This window comes from Pyrus communis, chromosome 1, assembly GCF_963583255.1.
Source record: "Pyrus communis chromosome 1, drPyrComm1.1, whole genome shotgun sequence".
Classification (NCBI taxonomy): Eukaryota; Viridiplantae; Streptophyta; class Magnoliopsida; order Rosales; family Rosaceae; genus Pyrus; species Pyrus communis.
This window is the reverse complement of record NC_084803.1, coordinates 20,628,627-20,649,456: the sequence shown is the minus strand read 5'-3', so window position 1 is coordinate 20,649,456 and position 20,830 is coordinate 20,628,627. Positions and strand designations below refer to the sequence as shown.

Genomic DNA, 20,830 nt, shown 5'->3' with positions numbered 1-20,830 from the left:
ATTGATGAAAGTTCAAGGATTTTGTAAAAACAACAACATGTAAGCTTTGAGTTTCATTGACAAGGTTTTTAACTTCTGAGAAAGACTTCACAACCTTGAAAAGAAAACTCTTTTATTTTGCATGTCCTTGCACATTTGATATTTTATAGTAGTGTATTGATGTTTTTTTTATTAGGCTCTTATTTTGGAGCATGTAGTACTTAATGACAAATGTGTTTTTATGTTTTAAAGTAATATTTATGTGACACTGTGCAAGTTTAGGAAAAAAAAATCTTAACAGGTTGTGTCATTTTACCCAACACTAAGTGGGACACGACACGACACAATCTATTAAGATAACAAGTATTACATGAAAATGAAACGAACACGATCCGTTTGCCGGGCCTACAGACCACGCACACAAAGTCCCTTTCACTTCTCCCATACAACTGATATGTGGCTGCACTTCTTTGTCAGCTATCGTATTAGGACAGTAAGATTTTCTCAGTATATGCTGGGACAATTTAAGTATATATTAGTAATATTACCAAGTATCGACTGAAAATATATGAACAAAGGATTGACAAAAGAAAAAAATTTAGGAAACTTTAACGAAAAACTCTTGGTATTGTTTATTTTAACGAAAAATCATATTTTTACATTTAAAAGTCAATTCTGATACTATTTATCTTATCCTTTATTTTGTCATTATCATTAAAACTCAAGGTTTTCAAACTTTTTTCATTAGTTTTCCTAAAAAGTTATTACAAGACTCAACATTTAGGCAGTGAGCTGAGCTGGTATCCAAATGTTTTTTTTTAAATTCACAATTTAATAACATAAATGGTATTATAGCAGTTTAAGTCTTACAAGAGCATATTAATCAATAATGTATACATTGATACCTATCATTAATTAATTAATTAACTGCATATCTTTCCTGTTGCTATGTTTCACACCTCACTAAATTCACTCAGGTATATACTTGATTCATATTTCCTTTAATTACCACATTCCCATTAATTACTTTCTAATAGCAATGCTTGGTAGATCAAAATTTTAAATTAAATTTGTAAATCATGTGATGAGTCATTAATAAAGAATAAATATATTTATTAACATTTAAATAATAATTCAATTATCAACGATCACGTTATATAATTTATAAAAATTAATTTAAATAGTTGATATTCCTGACATTATTCATCTTCTTACGGCTAGAGAATAATAGTAATTGAAAAAACAAACATTCAAAGCAGTTGGTTTCGTTAAAAGCTCAAGCAAGTGAAACAAACTGCGATCGTCGGTCGGTCCAATCAAAACGTGCTACAGCTGGAGAAAGGGTTCATTTTGACTAGGGCACAGCAATTCAGAAGCAAAAAAATTCCAGACTTGATGAAATGGTAATATATTATTACTGCACCCTGCAAATGACAGCTATTGTTGTCTTCCTTTCTTTTCTATCTCAACAACAATAATTGTTTATGCAATAAGTTATATGCTTTTGTGTTCACTTCACAGTTGAATCCAAATTGTGATGCAAAAGACATGCATGCATGCATGAGATATGGCTGTGTCTGTAAATGCTACTGTTTCCTTTTATCTTTTGCGCGTTCATCAGCTAAAAGGTGTAACTAGAGATGAATTTTTTTACCAAATTACCGTGCCAATCGAATTACTAACCGTGTCATACCAATTTTATGCCAATCAATAATGGTACCAAACCGAAATTTTATGGTACGGTATTGGTAATAAATATCATTACCACAGTATTACCATACAATACTGAAAATATAATATAATATATAATTATATAACACATATTTATAATATTCTAATAATTTGAAATAAAACCCTACAGACACAAAGTCACAAACTACTCACTGTCTCTCATTTTAGCCGTTCTACTTCTATTCTCTATGCTGGAGACAAAAACTCACCGACCCATCTCAGATTCTCCCATCGAACAGTCTCATCCATCTCATCTTCATCTCTTCCGCGACTCCGTCTATCAAGATTAGTTCTCTAGAGTTAGATAAAAAAAAAATTTACAAACCCTAAATTGATAAATTGGGGATTTGTAATTGATTTGTTAAATGGAATGAGATTCAATCGATTAGGAATTGCATGACCTTTTGATCAAGTTATCACTTGTCAATGATGCATATGTTTTTTTTTTTTTTTTTTCTCCCTATGCTTTTCTGCTTTTGGGTTGTTGGGTTTGTATAATTTGCTTTGTTGGGTTTAGTTTTGAGGTTTTGGGTGTGAAATGTGAAGGGAGGAGGGATTAGCTTTAGCTAGGTGTGTCCGTGTGTGACAGAAAGGTGTGAGATTTGGAGCTGTGTGGGATGCATGCAACATGCCTACTATCATTTCATATATAAAAGTGAGATAAATACAGGAAGAGGGAATTTCCTTTCTCCATAATCCAATTGCTTACTTTGATCATGACTTTTTTAAAGGTGATGCATGATTCTGCTTATTTCGAACAACTTTAATTAATTACTTTGATCATGACTTGTTTTTTATTTTCTTTTTAATTGATACAATTGGAATGGGTTCTGTTTTTGGAATGATGTGTATATGAATTAGCTTCTACTATATTTGGATATGATGTGTATACGATATAATGTTGTGTTTTATTTTCGGGATTAGGTCAAGATGAAGTCTAGGACAAGCCAATCTCTGTGTGGCTCTACTACCAGTACACCTTCCACCACTCAACCCCAACCTCAAACCCGAACACTTGAAACACAACCTCAACAACAAAATCAAGGAGAAAGGGATGAAAATGTGGGAAGTGGTAAGAGAGATGTGCCCGATGAATATGAAGATGTAAGTGGGTTGCAATCGGAGTGTTGGTTACATGCTAAGAGAGTGAAAAGAACCTTGAGTAAAGGGAAATACATTCACCTTGCAATTTGCTCATATTGAAAAAAAGAGGTTCCGGCCGATCCTGGGAAAAAAGGGACATCAAGCATAAGACATCACCTTAGAAAAGCTTGTAAAGACTCACCTCTTTATATGAAAGTGGATAATAATCAACCGGTCTTAACAAATGAGTCTATGGGCGGTGGATTGGTCCCCCACACCTTTAACCAAAAAAAAAACTTGAGTTAAAGGTTGTGATGTTTGTCATTAAGGATGAACAACCATATAAGGTGGCTGAAGGTAATGGGTACATTGATATGATGAAAGAGGCTCAACCTTGGTTCAAAATTCCAAATAAGAAGAAGATTGCAGCCGTTGTGTGGGATTTATATGTGTTGGAGAAGTCTAAGTTATTTGAAGCAATGCATAATCAAAGAGTAAGTATCATAACCGATACTTGGACATTGGTACAAAACATTAACTACATGGTAGTTACCGCTCACTTCATGGATAGTGAATGAAAGTTGCACAAACGGATTATAAACTTCATAAAGATCATGGGTCATAAGGGAGAAGACATTGGGAAAGTTCTAGAGGTGTGTTTGAACCAATGGGGGATAGAGAATATATTTAGCATTACGTTTGATAATGCTTCTGCTAATGATGTTGCGGTTGACTACATGAAAAATAGGCTAGGGAAAATGAATTCTCTCTTGGTTGGTGGGAAGTACATACATATGAAGTGTTCTTGTCAAATCTTAAATTTAGTTGTCAAGAGTGGGTTAAAGGAGCTTGCTAAGTTAGTTGAGGGGATTTGAAATTGTGTTAGGTACATTCATTATTCACTGGCTAGTTTAGATAAGTTCAGGGATTTTTCTATCTTATTCAAGATGGACAAGATGTCAAATGTGCCTTTTGATTTGTCTACAAGGTGGAATGCAACATATAAAATGCTTAACGTTGCATACAAGTTTAGGAAGGTGTTTCTTAAGATGGCAGAGGAGAATGTGCAATTTTGTGATTATTTTGAAGAAATGGAGATGGATTCAAAGAAGAATTTAGGAAAGAGAGTGGGGCCTCCGAATGAGGAGGATTGGGAGAAATCACTAGCCTTTACGCACTCTCTTAAGAAGTTTCATGATTCTACTATGAAGCTTAGTGCAACAAAAAAAATGTTACATCAACTTTGCTATGGGACCAACAAAAAATGTTACATCAACTTTGCTATGGGACCAAGTGGTTGCTTTACAAATAGAGATTGAGAAGAAAAATAAAGATCCTACCAATCCTACATTGCAAAGGGTGGCTACTATAATGATGCATAAATTTAACAAGTATTGGGGAAGTTTTGAGAATGTGAACCCACTTATGTTTCCTGGCCAAGTTCTAGACCCTTGTTATAAACTTTAAATGATTACCATTAGCCTCAAAACACTTGGATGGGATGCTAGAAAGATAGCTTGGATGCTTAAGGAGATTAAAAAAATGCTTGCTTGATTTGTATAATGAGTATAGGAGGGGTTCTTCTACTACCATTGGGGCTCCATTGGGAGATGTAGAACTCAATGAGGAGTACATAATTCAAGCTTGTGGGGTGATGAGAACAAAATTGAAATGATGAAGGAGCTTATACAAGGAAAGAGGGAGCAACGCTTTTTGGAGATATCCAATGAAGTTGATAAGTACTTCGCCACTCCTTATATTAGCATTGTTGTTTTTGGCTTTGATCTCTTGAATTTGTGGAAATCAAACACAAAGGAGTTCCCAATTCTTTCACAAATAGCCAAGGATATCTTTGCAATCTCCACTTCTACCGTTGATAGTGAAAATGCATTTAGCCTAGGGAGGAGGGTTGTGGACCCTTTTAGGGCATTCTTGACTCCTAAAATGGTAGAGGCACTAGTGTGTACTAGTGATTGGCTTAGAGCGGATGAAGTAAACTTCTACAAGGAACCAACAGAAGATATGCTTCAATTTTACAAGGAAATGGAAGAAGTGGAAACAAGTAAGATATGCTTTAATTTTTTTAGTAAATTTGTTGTTAAATGGTTTTCAACTTTAATTCTTCTTGCTACTAATATATTTTCTTTGTTTGTAATGTAGGCTTGACACAAGCTCAATCTTCTATAAGTTCCATGTCTCCTCCAAAAGTTTCGACATCTCAAACTTGAAGAATTGATCAATGAATTTTACTTTTTGAAGTTTAGTTTTAATTTTCATTTGGTTTGAAACTTTAACTTCTATTTGGATTGTTAACTTCTATTTGTTTGGTTCGTAGCTTCTATTTGGCTTGTAAGCTTAATTTTCATCATAAATCTTGATGCAACATTTGAATTATTGTGTGTGTGAATTGTGAATGATGAATAATAGATGAATTTAGGCTACAATGTATGAGATAAAGGTACAATAAAAAAGTTTTGCCCTTGAATTGGGTTAAAAAAGCAAAAATAGTTTTTGTCCCAAAACAAAGTGGCAAATACCATTACCATTGTCATACCATGTCAACCAAACTATTTGATAATACCGAACTTCAGTATACCGAAAGTTTGGTATGGTAATGGTAATAGACTTTGCCAAACCGAAAGTTTGATACGGTAATTGGTACAAGAGTTTTGGTACGGTAACCGTACCGAACCCACCCTTAGGTATAACATACAAACAAAACGAAATGTACACAAAGTTTGAAATGGTAAGTATGGAACATGAGACATTGAGTTGAGACCTATCTGTATCTGTATAATCAAGAACAAATATTTTACGAGCCTTGCATGCACACCATCACCATCATCATCAACAGTTATCACGCATCATCAGTTCCATGCATGGATGATGGCCACCACAATCATCATCAACATCATCTCATCATCATCATCATCATCATCATCAATACTCATGCAAGAATATCTATATCCATGCATGGAGATGGAGGGTACATGGGATAGGTGCAAAATAATATAGTCAAAATATCTAATTTTCACTTTAATATTCTCGATCTACCCATTAATCTAAATAGGGTTGATCAATTCCTTACCAAAAGCATACATATTTTACCCTAAAGAACAATAAGTCATATTTTAACTAGCATATTTTACACCAAATGATGGGATTTTTAAAAGATTATTTGTGAAATTTTATGCGGATTTCCAACCAATCATTGACCTTTTTCACATTACTGCCAACAAAACAATTACGTAACTTTTTATAATGGAAAATTGCATTGCCCTAAGAAATGAGTTTAAATAATATTTCACTTGGACCCTTATTATATTTCTTTATATGATTCGTAATTATAAGATACAAAATATATTTGAGCAGAAAATTGGAGACATTGCCTTGTAGTTCCAACTTGGCAGTCTTCATACTTTGACCTAATTCAAATTGAAAATGAAAACAAATTTTGCGCTTCTTCTTTTGAAATTGGTTTCATGTATTGAGGTATGCCTTAATAATGTCATGCACTGTGAAATAAAAAAAAATATATATGTTGTAAAAAATAGTGTGAGAATTATGCGTTGTAATGGTGTGTGGTCCCTTCTATACCAGTTCCCAATATCGGATTATCTGCCAAATGTTTCATAAGCATAGTTAAGCTTAAATCCTATGTCTTAACCTTGTCTCCAATTATTAGGTCTTTTGCTCTATCCCTATTCCCCACACCCTTAGTCAAGCTGGGTATTATACACCCCATTTGAGGTTTCATACAGTCATTTTAATTTTAATTATTTTGTTGTAAGATTGGGACAAATCCCTTAAGCTGGTGGATTTGTGGGAGGGTTGGAGGACCCCCAAACCCTAGAAACAGAAATGAGAGGACCCCAAAACTTAAGGCTTTTATTTTTCTAATGGTAATTTGGTGGGAAATTCTTGGAAAAAGGACTAAGGACCCATCAAACTAAGGAGACTAGGGACACCATGGATGCTGACACGCCTGACCTTGATATTCTCCCAAACATCAGGGTAGGCTCGTGCTAGCTGACACCCGAAGATGACGAAACCATGTTATGATGCATGAGAAATAATAAATATAATGTTATGCAACTGAGGAACGAGTTCAGATTATACAACTAATCTAGAACACTAAAAAGAAATAATATAAAATTGAATGAACAAAGGAGTGGGTCCTACACTGAGAGAACTCGAAGATGCCGATGCAAGAGTGTCTTGACGCCGGGATTATACGCCTCGATTCTAATACGGAAACAAAGCAATCCCATTTCAAAATATTTAGCCCAAAGTGAAAATTTATGAAAATACCCTTGTGTTCGGTAATTTTCAGGACGGGTTGTTACAATCTACCCCCGTTAAGAAAATTTCGTCCCAAAATTTGAAATAACTTGCAATACAAAAATACTCGAAGATAGGTAGAAGAAAATATATGTAACGAAGAAATCAAGTCAGAGCGGTTGCATAAAAGGGAAAATGCCACACTGTCGCGATCGGGTTGCAATGATTCCATCTTTCATGCCTCCAGGCTCACACCTTCTTCCCCCATCCGTGTAAAAGTAGAAACATACTTTATAAAGATATAAAGTCAAAAATGTATGATAGCATAGGGTCAAAAGTAAGTACGTAGAATACAATAACGTCAAAATAGATATGTAATAACATAGAGGTCGAAAACTCTTGCTAAACTTAAAACTGAAGACGGAAAAGACTCGACCAAACGTTTGTAACTTCGAAAAGATAAATGTAATATAAGGTAATACAAAATACTTGTATTGAAAACCAAAACTGAAAATGAAAGTGGGTATCGCCCAAGCATACATAACGTCATGTACTACAAGAAAAGTTATCTTTGCGTCAAGCCCCAACAATGACTACTCAGTAACATTTACCATAGATGGGTCTACCTGCCCATTTTCTTAATGAACCCAATGAATAAGCTATCGATATCATAGTTTGCAGCCCGTAATATCGACAACACTTTGTTATCTTGATATGTAAGTGAGAAGTTCCCAAGGATGCCAAAATACCATTTTTGCCCGCACTTAAGAGTGTGCAAAGATCGTCCGATTCTCACCTCAATCACGTTGTCGTACCATTCCAGAGTGCACCAAATAGATCTGTTAGAAGTGTCTTGGCATCCACATACTCACGAAAAAAAGGTCTTGGAGTGAAGCAGTGGAAAGATGCATTAAGACGAACACATCATTAGAAAAGAACTACTAGAGTACGATATGATGTTTATGAATTGTAGCAAGATAATGAGAGGTGACTATTCATTTTTGCATGAAGATAGTGATTGGTGATGCAAGTCGCTGACTACCTGCACTATAACTTTCATCAATTTCTTACTAAAAGACGGCTCAAACCTCACACCCACGTAGAACTCTTTCTGGTAAGTCTAGTAAGCTTGTGAAAAGATTATGCTCTTAACGTTCCTGTCTGAATCGATATGAACTGGGTGTACATTTCAACCGAGTTGACCTCTCGTGAATTCCTTACGAATTGAGTGAAAAACCATGTCGAGAAGGCTAAAAGGACACTCAAGAATTTGAGGGTTAAAATAAGTCCAAGGATAATTCATACTTCACAACTCCTGTGAGGAATTTCAATTTCCATTGGTCGCAACCACTTTTTGGAAATTGATGAGAATAGCATCTGATACCGAGGAATCTCCCAAGAAAATGATTTAACTAAATGAAGACAATGCTCAAAGAATTTGGTGTATAACTAACAATCGAGGTTTACCGAACTTAACCTTGTGATTGGAGTAAGTGAGAAGGTTAATTATAGAACAATCACCGATGACTTATTCTAAAGATCCACATGAATTTCCTTAGCGAGAACAAGTCTAAGGACACTGGTTCGATCCCACCAAACCACCACTTACTAAGCTTCGTAACAACTAGCTCTTACTTGCTTTCTCCAACACGCACTTCAAATGTTTTGAGCAATTTCCATATAGATTTGACTTTGCCCACCATTCCAAGGGAACACATGTCGCAAAGTACATCACCATTTTAGATCTCCAAACTTAGACCACTTAAATTTTTCTGTTTCATCATATATACGACTCTACCCGCCATTCCTAGGGAATGCATGTCGCAGAGTGGCATCATCGTCTCGGGTCTTCTGTTGGTCTTAACCAACTCATACCAATAAGATTTTCCTTTCCCTAAAACTTCTATGTAGATCCGACTTTACCCACAATTCCTAGGGAACGCATGCTACAGAGTATCATCATATGTTGAAAGTCGTCCAACAATCCAATTTGTTACCGATGAGGTACAATCTCGACACGAGTTTCTTCTTCTTCCATAAGATGTTACTATTCATGCAATATAAGGGTTGCACAATTGTGCCGAAAGACAACAAATCCGGAAGTCGTGACATCTAGATGATGTCATGACTGACACACTGCTGAAGTAACAGAAGGTCCTAAGTATGCTCTGAACAACCATGCTCTGATACCAAACTGACACGGCCAACCCTGATATTCTCCTACACACTAGGGTAGGCATGTGTTGGCTGACACTCGAAGGTGACAAAGCCATGTTAGGATGCATGAGAAATAATAAATATAATGTTATGTAATTGAGGAACATGTTCAAACCATACAACTAATCAGGAACACTAAAAAGAAATAATATAAAATTGAATGAACACAGGAGCGGGAATGCCGATGCGAGAGTGCCTTGACGCTGGGATTATACGCCTCCATTCTAAGTCCTGAAGGGGCACACATTATAATGATAAGCATGGACGCATATAATATGTGGTGTTAGCATTAGCAGATTATGTCACATGGCATAGTAACTGTGATGTGATAAAACAATTAAATAATGATAATAAAATAATAAACATGTAAAGCTTATCTTCTTCGTGTTTTCCTTTGGGTTTCGCAGAAAATGGAAAGGCTGACAATTTCAAAGGGGATGCCTCCGGCGAGGTTCGGCACCAATTCCCTAACGAGTTTTGCAGTGCCAGAGTCGCTCGAGTTGAGTGGGAATATTGAAACAGTTATCAACATACTAATCCCCAAAGTTTTATGAAAACTCAATAGCATAATATGTAGTAGGTTTTCCGAAAACCCTAACATGCCATAAAACCTTCATAAAACATATCTCATATATAATGTGCTAACTAGTGGTAACAAATCGCCTGTAGGTACTATATTTCTCGGTTCGAAGCCAATTTATATATCACTCGGCCCGAAGCCAGAATAGTGACCACTAGATACGCACAAAACATTGAATATAATCTTTCCAACATAAGTACATATATCTCAAAAACATCTTATAGTATATAGTCATCCATCATATATACTATAAAGAAGTGTAAAAACATGTTCATAAATAGTCTTTAGTCATCTATCATATATACTACAAAGAACAATAGTTCGATAAAGTATGATATTCCAAAATATTCTCAATAAAGCTTGATAATCATAAAGTGTAATTCTAATATACTCATAAAACGTTTCATAAAAAATAATCATTAGATCTTGTTTTTCATGTATGCATTTCTACTATTAAAACATGCATTTTAAAAGGGGTCCACTCACAGATACTCCGTCGTCAAAGAGCTCTACGAAATAGGAATGACAGAATCGCCACTAATATTTGTACTTAAGCACATAAAGGGTCCAATTAATAAAACTATATTCAAACAATTAAATTTGGGAAAACAAACATAAAAAACGAATTCAGGACGTCGAAATTAGCCTAGGAGGGGTCCCGGACAAAACCCAAAAAAGTCAACCCAAAAGTCAACGTTGATCAGACAACGATCAACGGTCAGTGTTGACCGAAGTTAACAGGTCAGTCAAATGGGTCAGGTCACCGGGTTTAGGGCTTAGGGTTTGGACTTGGGTTAGGGTTAGGTTTAGGTAGGTTGGGCATTCGGTTAAAAGGTTAATAGGTTTAAAGGTTGGGCCCGGGTTAGAGCCGAGTTACAAGGTCCATGGGTTTGGGTCACAAGGGTCATGGGTTGGGCTGGAGGCCCGTGGGTTTTGGGCTAGGTTCAAAGGACTTGGGTCGGGTTGACCCGTTTTCAGGCCAATGAATTGGCCGGTTTCCGGGCACCACTTCAAATGCACATAACTTCTTCGTTACTCAACCAAATCAAGTGATTCAAAGCCAAAATGTAGTTAGGAATGTGGAGAAGAGATTCATACCAAGTGGGGACCGAGTGATGGCCGAAAAATGGCTTGAAAGATGGCCAAACGACCACGACCTGAAAATTTCCAGATTTTCACATTGACTTTCCTTGAGCTTTTCCAAGTTCGTACACCACCAAAACCATCCAAAAACCTACTAAGCATGAACCTATACATGATCTACAATGATAGGGACCAATTTCGAGGCTTACCTTTGTCGGAAATGGCGAGAAATCGTCAAAGAAATTCCTTGAACAGTGTAGCTCGGGGGTGAGTTTTCAAATGGTTTTTCTTATATTTTCTTGGTTCAAGAACTCGTAGGGACAATGAGGGAAGGTTGTGGTGTAGTTTAGGTTGTTGTTTTAGTGAAAACCCTCTAGGAGGGTTGGTTTTTGAGAGAGAAATGAGAGGGCCGAGAGTGAGGGAGAGAGATGAGAGAGTTGTGAGGGAAGAGAAAAAGATGAGGGATTTGGGCCCAGGGGACAAAATCAAGGGTGGGCCCCTTGAGTACACCAATTAAGACCAAAAGAAAATACCCTTCTGTTTCGTGATTTCCAGAGCGGGTTGTTACAGATGCCCCTCAATCTAAATTTGGATTAGACATATGATGATGTCCCTTCACTTTCTATTACTTAGTGGAGAATATTGGAGGGATCTTTGTCTTTTCAGGATCAATAATCATCCCCCTCTATTTATTTTTCCCTTTCTTTTTCAAGTTTAACCAAAATGTCTTTAGAATTAATAGGAAGGGATTTTCGATGGTGCTTTGGATTATCAAATATGTTAAGCTTTTAAATGATTAGATTTTAGTTAAAAATAAAAAGCAATGAAGATCTAACTTATTACTTTTTAGAGTCTCTTATATTCTGAAATTTTTTACTGTTAAATCTTAGTTATTATTATATTTAATCAAGAATTTAAAAGCCAAAAACTCTACAATATATTAATATCTCGAAGCATATTACACGTATATAATTAAATTGGACAGATCATTTAAACTACTATATGTGACGAAGTTGACTACAAAGATCATTTATAATACATGATGTTGAGTATAGAAGGACCATTGAACCTGCCATAGATGTGCAAATTACACGTATATAAATTGGACTACAATATTAGTTTCTCTCATCATGTATATACAGGGCAACATTATACTGAATACACGTACTTTATGGTTCTAGATAAAACGATTCACAGTTAACAACTGTATATAAGAATGCATGTGCAAGCAGAACTGATTGCAATGTATACAAATATGTATGTATAAATAGAGGTCAACAAGTATTTTATGGAAGCGGTTTCCCCAAATGACAAGGATGACCATTATGTTGCACAATCGAAAGAAAAATAGCCATTTGCCTACGTAATGAATTAATTTGCTTCTTCCAAGTTGCAGGTACACAGACTTTTTAATTTCCGTCGTTGATAATATTTTCAAAGGATATTTTCCATGTCTGTTAGAACTCTCCATCTTTGGCAACTTTCCATAATCCATTATCTGAAGGGGGGGGAGTATCATAGCTAGGTCCAGGTCGTAGTTAAAAAATTTGGAAGACTGAAAGGTGGTAAAGAATAAATATCACAAGTACGAGCAATACAGTGGCAGTTTGATAAGTGCACATATTAAACTTATTTTTTGGAAAAGAGATGATGATAAGTTGATTATGTGTTAATGAATAGGTACAAGTGACGATGTGAGGATTTACGTACGTAAATAATGATATAATACCCTCGGGTGATATATTGACATTGAATACTACGGTGTAAATGTCAATGTGATGGCTTAGTACGTATAAATGTTAATTATGCACGGTTTAATACATATAGAATTCATAGAACCTTTTTTTTTTTTTTTTATTTGCTTGTTTTTTGGTTTTCTGAACCAATGATATTATCTGTGATGTACAATTTTTCTTAGCTAGAGAAAGTTGGTCGTGGTACTTATAATTTAGGCTATACCTGTGAGGACTTGTTTATAAAGCTTGTATCCATATTAGTTTCACACTTGGGAATTGTTGCTGTTGTTTTTCCTGTTATCCTGTACATGTTTCATGTACTTTAAGAATTACCCAGTGAACATTACGTCTTTTGATACCAAAAAAAATTTCAAATGACATTGTGACAAGGTGTTCATTACTTACAGCCAAAACAATGACATAGTTACATCCTTTACGAATGAGCGATAATGAAGGGGCTGTTTGATAAAATATCATTTTGTTTTTCAGTTTTTAGTTTGTTTTCACGTTTTTGAAAACTGAAATCTAATTTTATAACTGCTTTCAGTTTTCAGTATTTAAAAAAATGAAACTCAACTACTTTCTTGAGTTTTCAAAATTTTGCTTCAAGTCTTTAGTTCTTATCTTCATTTTTAACTAAAAATAATTACTAAACAAGATTTCAGTACTCAATTTTTAAAAAAGTGGAAACTAAGAATTAATATGTACACTTAGACAACAATAAAGTGATCAAAATTCAATTCGATTTGCTCTAACAACCAATCCAATTCAATAGATCAGTGAATGGTGTACGGCGTATAAGATTGGTGTTGGCAAGAAAAACCAGACCAGCCCGTTTGGTACGATGTTCAAGGTCTAGGTCAGGTCCCAGAAGTTACAATAAAATGGTTGATTTTCAAGAGTCGTTCGATACTGTTAACACTTTGGAGACTTAAACCAAACATCACCAGTTAAAATTAGTCAAGAGAAGAGACTGCTAACCTCAAGGGGGTAGGCATGTAAATCATCACAACGAAAATCTTTTCATTGATTGAAGAGGAATTGAGTAAATCAAATTACACAATCCAGCCTGAAATCAGATTACAAATGCATACACAAGTTTGAGCCACACATGACCAGTTAAACAAGCAAGTCCCGCAAAAATCTAATAAATCGAAATTCAAGTATTACGGTAAAAATGAACCAGAAAGAAACAAGTCTTATAACAACGCAAACGCTTGCAAACCCTGCATCTGAACTCAACCACCACAATAAAAACTGAGGTAAGATTACAGAGAGAGCGACACACAGCATGATTCGACCAGCATCAGAACTCAATTTACTGGGTGCGAGTCCGGCTGCTTTCTGCATTCCTAATCGGGTAGAAATAAGGATGGGCCTGCATCACGTAAAAATGTTAGTTTGTCATTACAACACAATAAGCATAGTGCCCATGTTACAGCCCTGTTCAAATCATGCCCCCCCCCCCCCCCCCCCCCCTTGCTGAAAAGCCCTGATGTTCTTTCCCAGTAATGAGCATAGTGGCAGCACTTTCTAAGCAGGTAGTCCGAACCAATTGATATGAACATCCACTCCAATTTGGTACACCATTACTTTTTCCTCACATGCTTGGTAGATGGACAGCACTGTAATGCTTATTGTTTATGCCCAGTAATGGAAAGCAAAATCATCTCAACGAGTGATGCTACTTTTAAATGACAAGCAATTACGAAACCAGTAGAAATTATGTAAAGCTTCTTTTGATTGGAGGAAAAGATATAAACCTGTTCTGTTAGCCACACAAACACCAAAAGGTTATACCTTTCATCTCAATGACAAAATAACCATATAATACTAGCATTCTACTCATTCGTCGTTCACAGTTTAGTTGGTATTATATGGTTAGTTTGACAGTGAGATGAAGTCTAACCTTGTGCTGTAAACAATGGCTACCAAAACAAAAATGAAAAAAGCTTCATAAAAATTTCTATTTGTTTGGTAATCGCTTGTCATTGGAAAGTAGTAGTACCTCTGAAATGATTCTGTCCATTAATGTGAAGGAAATGCTAAAGCTTCAGTTCCTACCATCTCTCATATGAGGAAGAAGTGAAAGTGTAACAAGTTGAACCGGAAGAATAAACAAATATGGGCTTCTGACTCTCTGTAAGGAGTAGAAACAGCCAGTCCAAATCTACAAGTTTACTGATTGTGGGCCCTATGGGGCAGGGACCAAGCAGCGCTAGACCCTACTTAGGGTCGTGCTTTGAATAGTCTGGGTTGAGGAAGAACTAGGATTTTACCATTGCTTCTTTTGCGGTTGGTCTTTCCTGGTGATCATAGTGCAACAACTTGTCTACAAAGTCAAGCGCCTACAGAAAATGACACCAGAAGAAATTTAGACCAAGGAAAACTCAATACAAGTAGTATTAAAGACAATGACAGGAATTTACCTCAGGAACTACTAAGTGCTGATTATCAACATTAATGAATTTTGTCCATGGTTTCCTGCTATGCCTGCATCAGAAAGATTTTTAAGGGAAAAAACGTCAGCATAGCAGGTAAATAGGAATAAGAAACAAATTAAGAGAGAACACCTACCTCCCAACTAGAGCTGCAAGGTGTGGGTCTAATTCTATGCGGTACTTGTGTAGATAAGCGTTTAATTCATCTGTCCCAAGTACCTGTTGCAAATTCCAAGACGTCAGATTTCAATTGCTCTTTCTTCTTTTGAAAACAACACTAAATTATGATAAAGCACACACAGACACACATTTGTTATATGATTGAATATACTCCAAACCATACACAACATAAAAATCTTTTTAACAGAGTAAAGCATATGATTAATTGTTTTGAGTATAATAAATACAACAAGAAACGACAGAACTGAACTTTCTTGTAAGAATGAATACCTTTGCTATTTTGACTAGCTGGTCATAGTTATCATGCCCATAGAAGAATGGCTCCTTACGAAATATCTGTACAGCACAAGGCTCAAGAATAAGCATCACAAGAGAGCATCACATACTTTGACATGGTATCAAATTTTGAACCTCCTTGCCATCTGCCACCCATGGATAAGTAGGCAAGCAGATCAAGATCACTGTCCATGGATCAGTAAGAAGAAAAAAAGTTCATCCTTCCCATCTAAAATACTCATTTTGGGACACAAAACCTATTTCTGATATTTCATCATCCCTAGCAAATGCGCAATCATTTTATCAGGGGATGATTCTGGGCTGGATGGGGATAACCAAGATTACACAACATTTGATATTTCCAGGCCAAAATACCAGCATAACCAGTGTTCTAAAAATCCCCACCTAGGCACTAGGCAGTTGGCCACCGCCACGACGTTTAAAAAAGAAAGACCGCCTTGACCATCTAGGTCGCAACTCTTACATAGACAGAAAATAGATAACTTCCATTTGCATTTTATTTTTTCAATAAATTGTAAGAGACTTGTTGGATACTTGTTTGAACACTCATTATATCCTTGTTCCCAATGTTTACAATGTTCAAATACATTATGATTTATATGTCATTCTATTTTGCAATTTATGTATCCCAATACAATTATGTATTCTTTTAAGTATAAGTAGACATCTATTTATATATTATATAATAAACTTAATTACAATTGAAAAAAAACTGCCTAGTGCTGTTTAGAACCTTGAGCATAACCATAGTCAGTGCAGGAGTATCTGATATCTATAGGGTGCTTAGTAGTTAATAGAACAGAATAGATGGGAATGCTCACCATTCCAGCAAACATACAACCGAGACTCCACAAGTCTAAAGAATAATCATAATCTTGTAAATCAACAAGAAGTTCAGGACCTTTGAAATATCTGCAACCAAATGTGGATGGGGATAGAGAATAAGACAAATTTAAAGAAATTTGGATAAACCAAATTTAAAGCAAAAAGGTTTCTCATGCTCATTTACATTTATGAGTTGTTGTCAAACCATAAACATGAAACAGGACTCTTGATGCTAACGGCAGGTAGCTAATGAGAACTCAATTTAAAGCATAATGTCGCACATATAATGCAAATATAAACTAAAAAGTGTCCCCTTCATTGTGCATCTGTTTGCTTTTTTACTATTGCTCCTCTGTTCCCAAATAAACTGCAGGTATGATTTTGCCCTAATGTCACACATTTTCCCTACAGACCATACCACATCATCCTAATCCAAAATACCACCTCAAGTCAGTTAACTTTCAACCCCTCCTTTGTAAAAGAAAGGTAAAACAAGTTAGTATCTTATTGATAATGGTCCAACTCCTGGTTATATTTCAGCATATATAACTTTACATCACCGCGTGCTTCAAAATTTACAACGTGCAACATGCTTCAGGCATCTCAAGAACTATAACACATTAGTTTTTCAGCATGAGATCCATGATTTACAATTTCCTGTAATCTGTATTTAAAGTATGCATACAATGTCTTATCATAGCCAAACAAGGAATTGAACAGGTCCTTTGCAAATTGCAATCCAAAATTACATGAAGCCCATAAGGGCATTGAGGCACGAGGTTTAAAACATAGTAAGCCCACAATAAAATTAATAAAGTTATGGAAGTTTCAGATAACAATATATGGAATGTGACAAATCTTGATGTGTTTTGTGAAGTAGAAGATCAAATGGAAATAACCTTGAAGCGACCCGAACATTATATTCCTTCTCAGGATGATAAAACTCGGCAAGGCCCCAATCTATAAGGCGAAGCTTCCGCTGCTCATGATCAATCATAACATTATGGGGCTTCACATCTCGATGCATAATACCTTGTGAGTGGCAATAATCTAAAGCCTACAAAGAGATCAATAAAAGACCGAGTTAGCGGATCTTACAAGCCAAGGAACTTTACCTTTCAGCTAGAAAATGAAAGTGCACACTTTGAGCATTAAGCACAGAACATAGAACTGCATCAACAACAACCTGGCCCTTGGTACCAGTTGGTTCAACCAGAAACTGAAAATATTTAACAGATATCATAAGAGACCTCAAATTTTAAATTCAAGAATGTATAGAATTAAGGCCCGATTGCCTCAAGTATGAAGAGATGAATCTTCCCTTCCTTCTTTTTCAATGGTTTTGTCCTACATAACTCCTCTGAGTTGAGTTGTTCCACCTTTCAGTGTCTATTAATAGAACCTTATGCTTGGGATAATTGAGAAATAAGCATCTGAATGAACTTCTACTTTAGTATAAGGACAGTGGATTTCAAGATCCAACCTAAAATTCACCAACAAAAAGATCCAACCTAAAGAACATTTAAGATACGAAAGAAGATTAAAAAAGGATGCTGCCTGTATCTGAGTCCTATAGGGGGCTCAATCCATGACTTCTAAGTAGTAAAACTATAACCGTTCAGCATTCTCTTACAATACTCTCATAATCACAAGCAGAAAGGTATAACGCATCTTGTAAATTTCATTGAAACTCTTAGTGTTAGTCACTTTGAAGACAATATGCTTTCTCCTTGCTTATTGAGTTCATCTACCTTTGTCAATATTTTCTTCCAACCAAATTTGTGGGTGAAGATTAAGGATCGCTATAATCTCGTGAACCCAAGGCCCCAGAGTGCAAAGCCCTGCCCTAATGTCGCAGATTTGGGGGAATAAACAGCAACTGAAGTGGGGTGGTAAATCCCACCTCACACTCAGGGCAGGATAGGGATGGCAAACTCCGAATCACATATGCTAATTCCAATAATTAATTTTTCTATTTTATGATGTACATAGTTACTCAAGTATTGTGTATAAAATGTATTATATTATGTTAGGGTTGTAAAAATGTATTTCATTTTTATTATCTAATAGCCAAAAAAAATAAAAAATTAGGAAGGGGTGGCAGTGAGGAGGGGTTAATATTCTCGCAGGGCAGGGTGAGGAATTTCTGTATTCTTTAAAAAACCAAGGCAATTGTGGGGATGAGGATTGAGAATGGAAACAGAGATGCCTAAGCTAGACCATCCCACCTTGTTTCCAACCCTGGTGGAGATGCATAAAGGTCAGCATATTACCTAGGCCATTCCCAAAAAGAACATAAACTAAGTAGCAGCCAGTCAAATAAATCCTAGATCCGTACTACAACCCAAACTTATTTCTAGTGTAAAGTGAGAAACAAAAATTGCACAGAAGAAAAATGCAGTGAAGTTACCAGTCCCAACCCATCACTACCAAGCCCAAAGAGAAAGAAATCGATCTTTTTTAGGCCTTGAAAATAAACTGACCTTTCAAACCTTGCAGATGTAAACAATTAACTCAGTTTAAACCTTACATCATTATGGACATCTAATTCATGCTTCTTCTAAGGGAATTAAAGTCTCACAACTCGTCATTTTAGAAATTGCAGAACCAAAACAGCAAGCTTACCTTGAGAAGTTCATAGATGTAATATCGTATGTCAAAGTCTGAGAGCGTCGGATAAAGGACTTTAAAATCTGTATTATTCACATATTCAAATATAAGACTAGGGGTCTTTGATTGCTGGTCTCTGACAATATCAAGCAACTTCACGATATTTGGTCCTCCACAAAGATTCTGCAATATTTTTATCTCCCTCTTAATCTGAATATAGAACCAAACAGAAAGGTAAGTGTCACGGTAGTGATTCAATACAAAGTTCTTGTACAGAAGAGAACTTTTACTTCATAAGCCAGGTGCAGTCAAAATTGTTTCTTGGGGTTGGTTAAACCTCCAAATCAAAGTCTTTTTTCGGTTTTCCAGTGGATAGGTTGCACCGAAACTTCAGGAAAAATATCATGATAGGATTTCACTCTATTCTTATCCCCATTCATTAGCTATCCAACAAATGAAAGAACAGAAAATATACTAACTTCCCACTGTAGGTAACTAATCCTATGAAAACATTAGCTGTATACTAGTAAATAATCTGCGATTACATGAAATATAAACCAGGCAGACATGATAACCAGAAACAAACAAATAGAATTACCCAACTGATAAGAACAATGAAATGTCAATCGTTTCGTTATACAGATAAGAAGGTAAATTTGGAACTCACCTTCTTCTTTTTAACAGGTTTGAGAATCTTGATAACACATTTTTCGTTATCGTTACAGTGAACCCCCTCAAACACCTCACTGTATTTTCCTCTCCCAACCTTCTTCACCACCTCGTAATCATCCTGCTCCCTGTACAATAATCCCGATTAATTCAAAAAAGCAAAAACATTTATCCCTCAAAATTCAATTTTCCCACCAAACTAAACCAAATTTTCCTCCACTTTCTCTCAATCCAAACAAAAAACAGAGAATTTCATCCGTTCGTTACCCCCATTGGACGGTGAGGGACTCGTAGTCCCAGTAATCCTTGGGTCGGACCACGTTGACATCGGCGTAAGTCCTAGCCTTGGAGGGGGCGCCAGGGCGGCGAATCGCTTTACAGATCTTCTGCGCCAGGGTTTCGTGATAAGGATGAACTGGCCTCGAGGGGCGGTGAAAGGAAGTATGGCGGTGAGGGAGCGGAGTCGCCGAGGATGCTATGCAGCGGACGAAAGGCGGCGGGAGCTGGTGGAAGAAGTGGGAGGAGAAGGAGAGAGGAGACGACGGAGGGTGGGGGCGCGCGAGGAAGAGGCAGAGAAGGCTGTGGTGGTGGGAGACGGTGAATTGCAAGGAGGGCCTTATGACCATCAATCAAATCGCCCAATACAAAAAGTAGGACAGATGCCCAGTCCTTTGTATCTCACTCTCTCTCTCTCTCTCTCTCTCTCTCTCTCTCTCTCTCTCTCTCTCTCTCTCTCTCTCTCTCTCTCTCTCTCTCTCTCTCTCTCTCTCTCTCTCTCTCTCTCTCTCTCTCTCTCTTTTGGTATAGACATTTTTTTTACTTTTTACACACACTTCTCAAATTTCGATCATTAAATCGAATAAATCAAAATACAAGATGATGAAAAGTAAAAAAATTTGTGTATATAAGTGTTATTCACACATTTAATTTGACCTCTCGCACACATTGTTAATTTTTTGTCGTTGATCTTTTTAAATTCACTCAGTCCAACAGTCAAAAATTAAAAGATATGTAAGAAGTAAAAATAATGTGTGAATAGCGCTGCTCATTCAAATTATGTGATTAAATTCCACATTTTAATTTTAATAAATGGGATTTTGGTACAGCTATTTATGTAG

At 36.2% G+C, this 20,830-nt stretch overlaps 1 protein-coding gene across 1 annotated transcript; it reads right to left on the bottom strand.

Annotated features, from left to right (window-relative positions):
- Positions 1 to 13,693: 13,693 nt before the first annotated feature.
- Positions 13,694 to 20,407, bottom strand: LOC137743114 (casein kinase II subunit alpha-like). The gene is made up of 10 exons (XM_068483022.1): positions 19,980 to 20,407; positions 19,711 to 19,840; positions 19,059 to 19,253; positions 17,333 to 17,490; positions 16,430 to 16,520; positions 15,582 to 15,647; positions 15,268 to 15,350; positions 15,120 to 15,183; positions 14,970 to 15,038; positions 13,694 to 14,068 (listed from the first exon to the last, which is right to left on the bottom strand). The coding sequence occupies exons 1-10, from the start codon at positions 20,336 to 20,338 to the stop codon at positions 14,009 to 14,011; spliced, it is 1,275 nt and encodes a 424-aa protein (XP_068339123.1). The 5' UTR covers positions 20,339 to 20,407; the 3' UTR covers positions 13,694 to 14,008.
- Positions 20,408 to 20,830: the final 423 nt, after the last annotated feature.

Coding starts and splice junctions, on each gene's coding strand:
- LOC137743114 (XM_068483022.1), bottom strand. CDS start 20,338: ATGGTCATAAGGCCCTCCTTGCAATTCACCGTCTCCCACCACCACAGC. Junction 19,841..19,979: donor TCCCTCACCGTCCAATGGGG/GTAACGAACGGA, acceptor ATTATTGTACAG/GGAGCAGGATGATTACGAGG. Junction 15,648..16,429: donor GTTGTATGTTTGCTGGAATG/GTGAGCATTCCC, acceptor TGTGCTGTACAG/ATATTTCGTAAGGAGCCATT.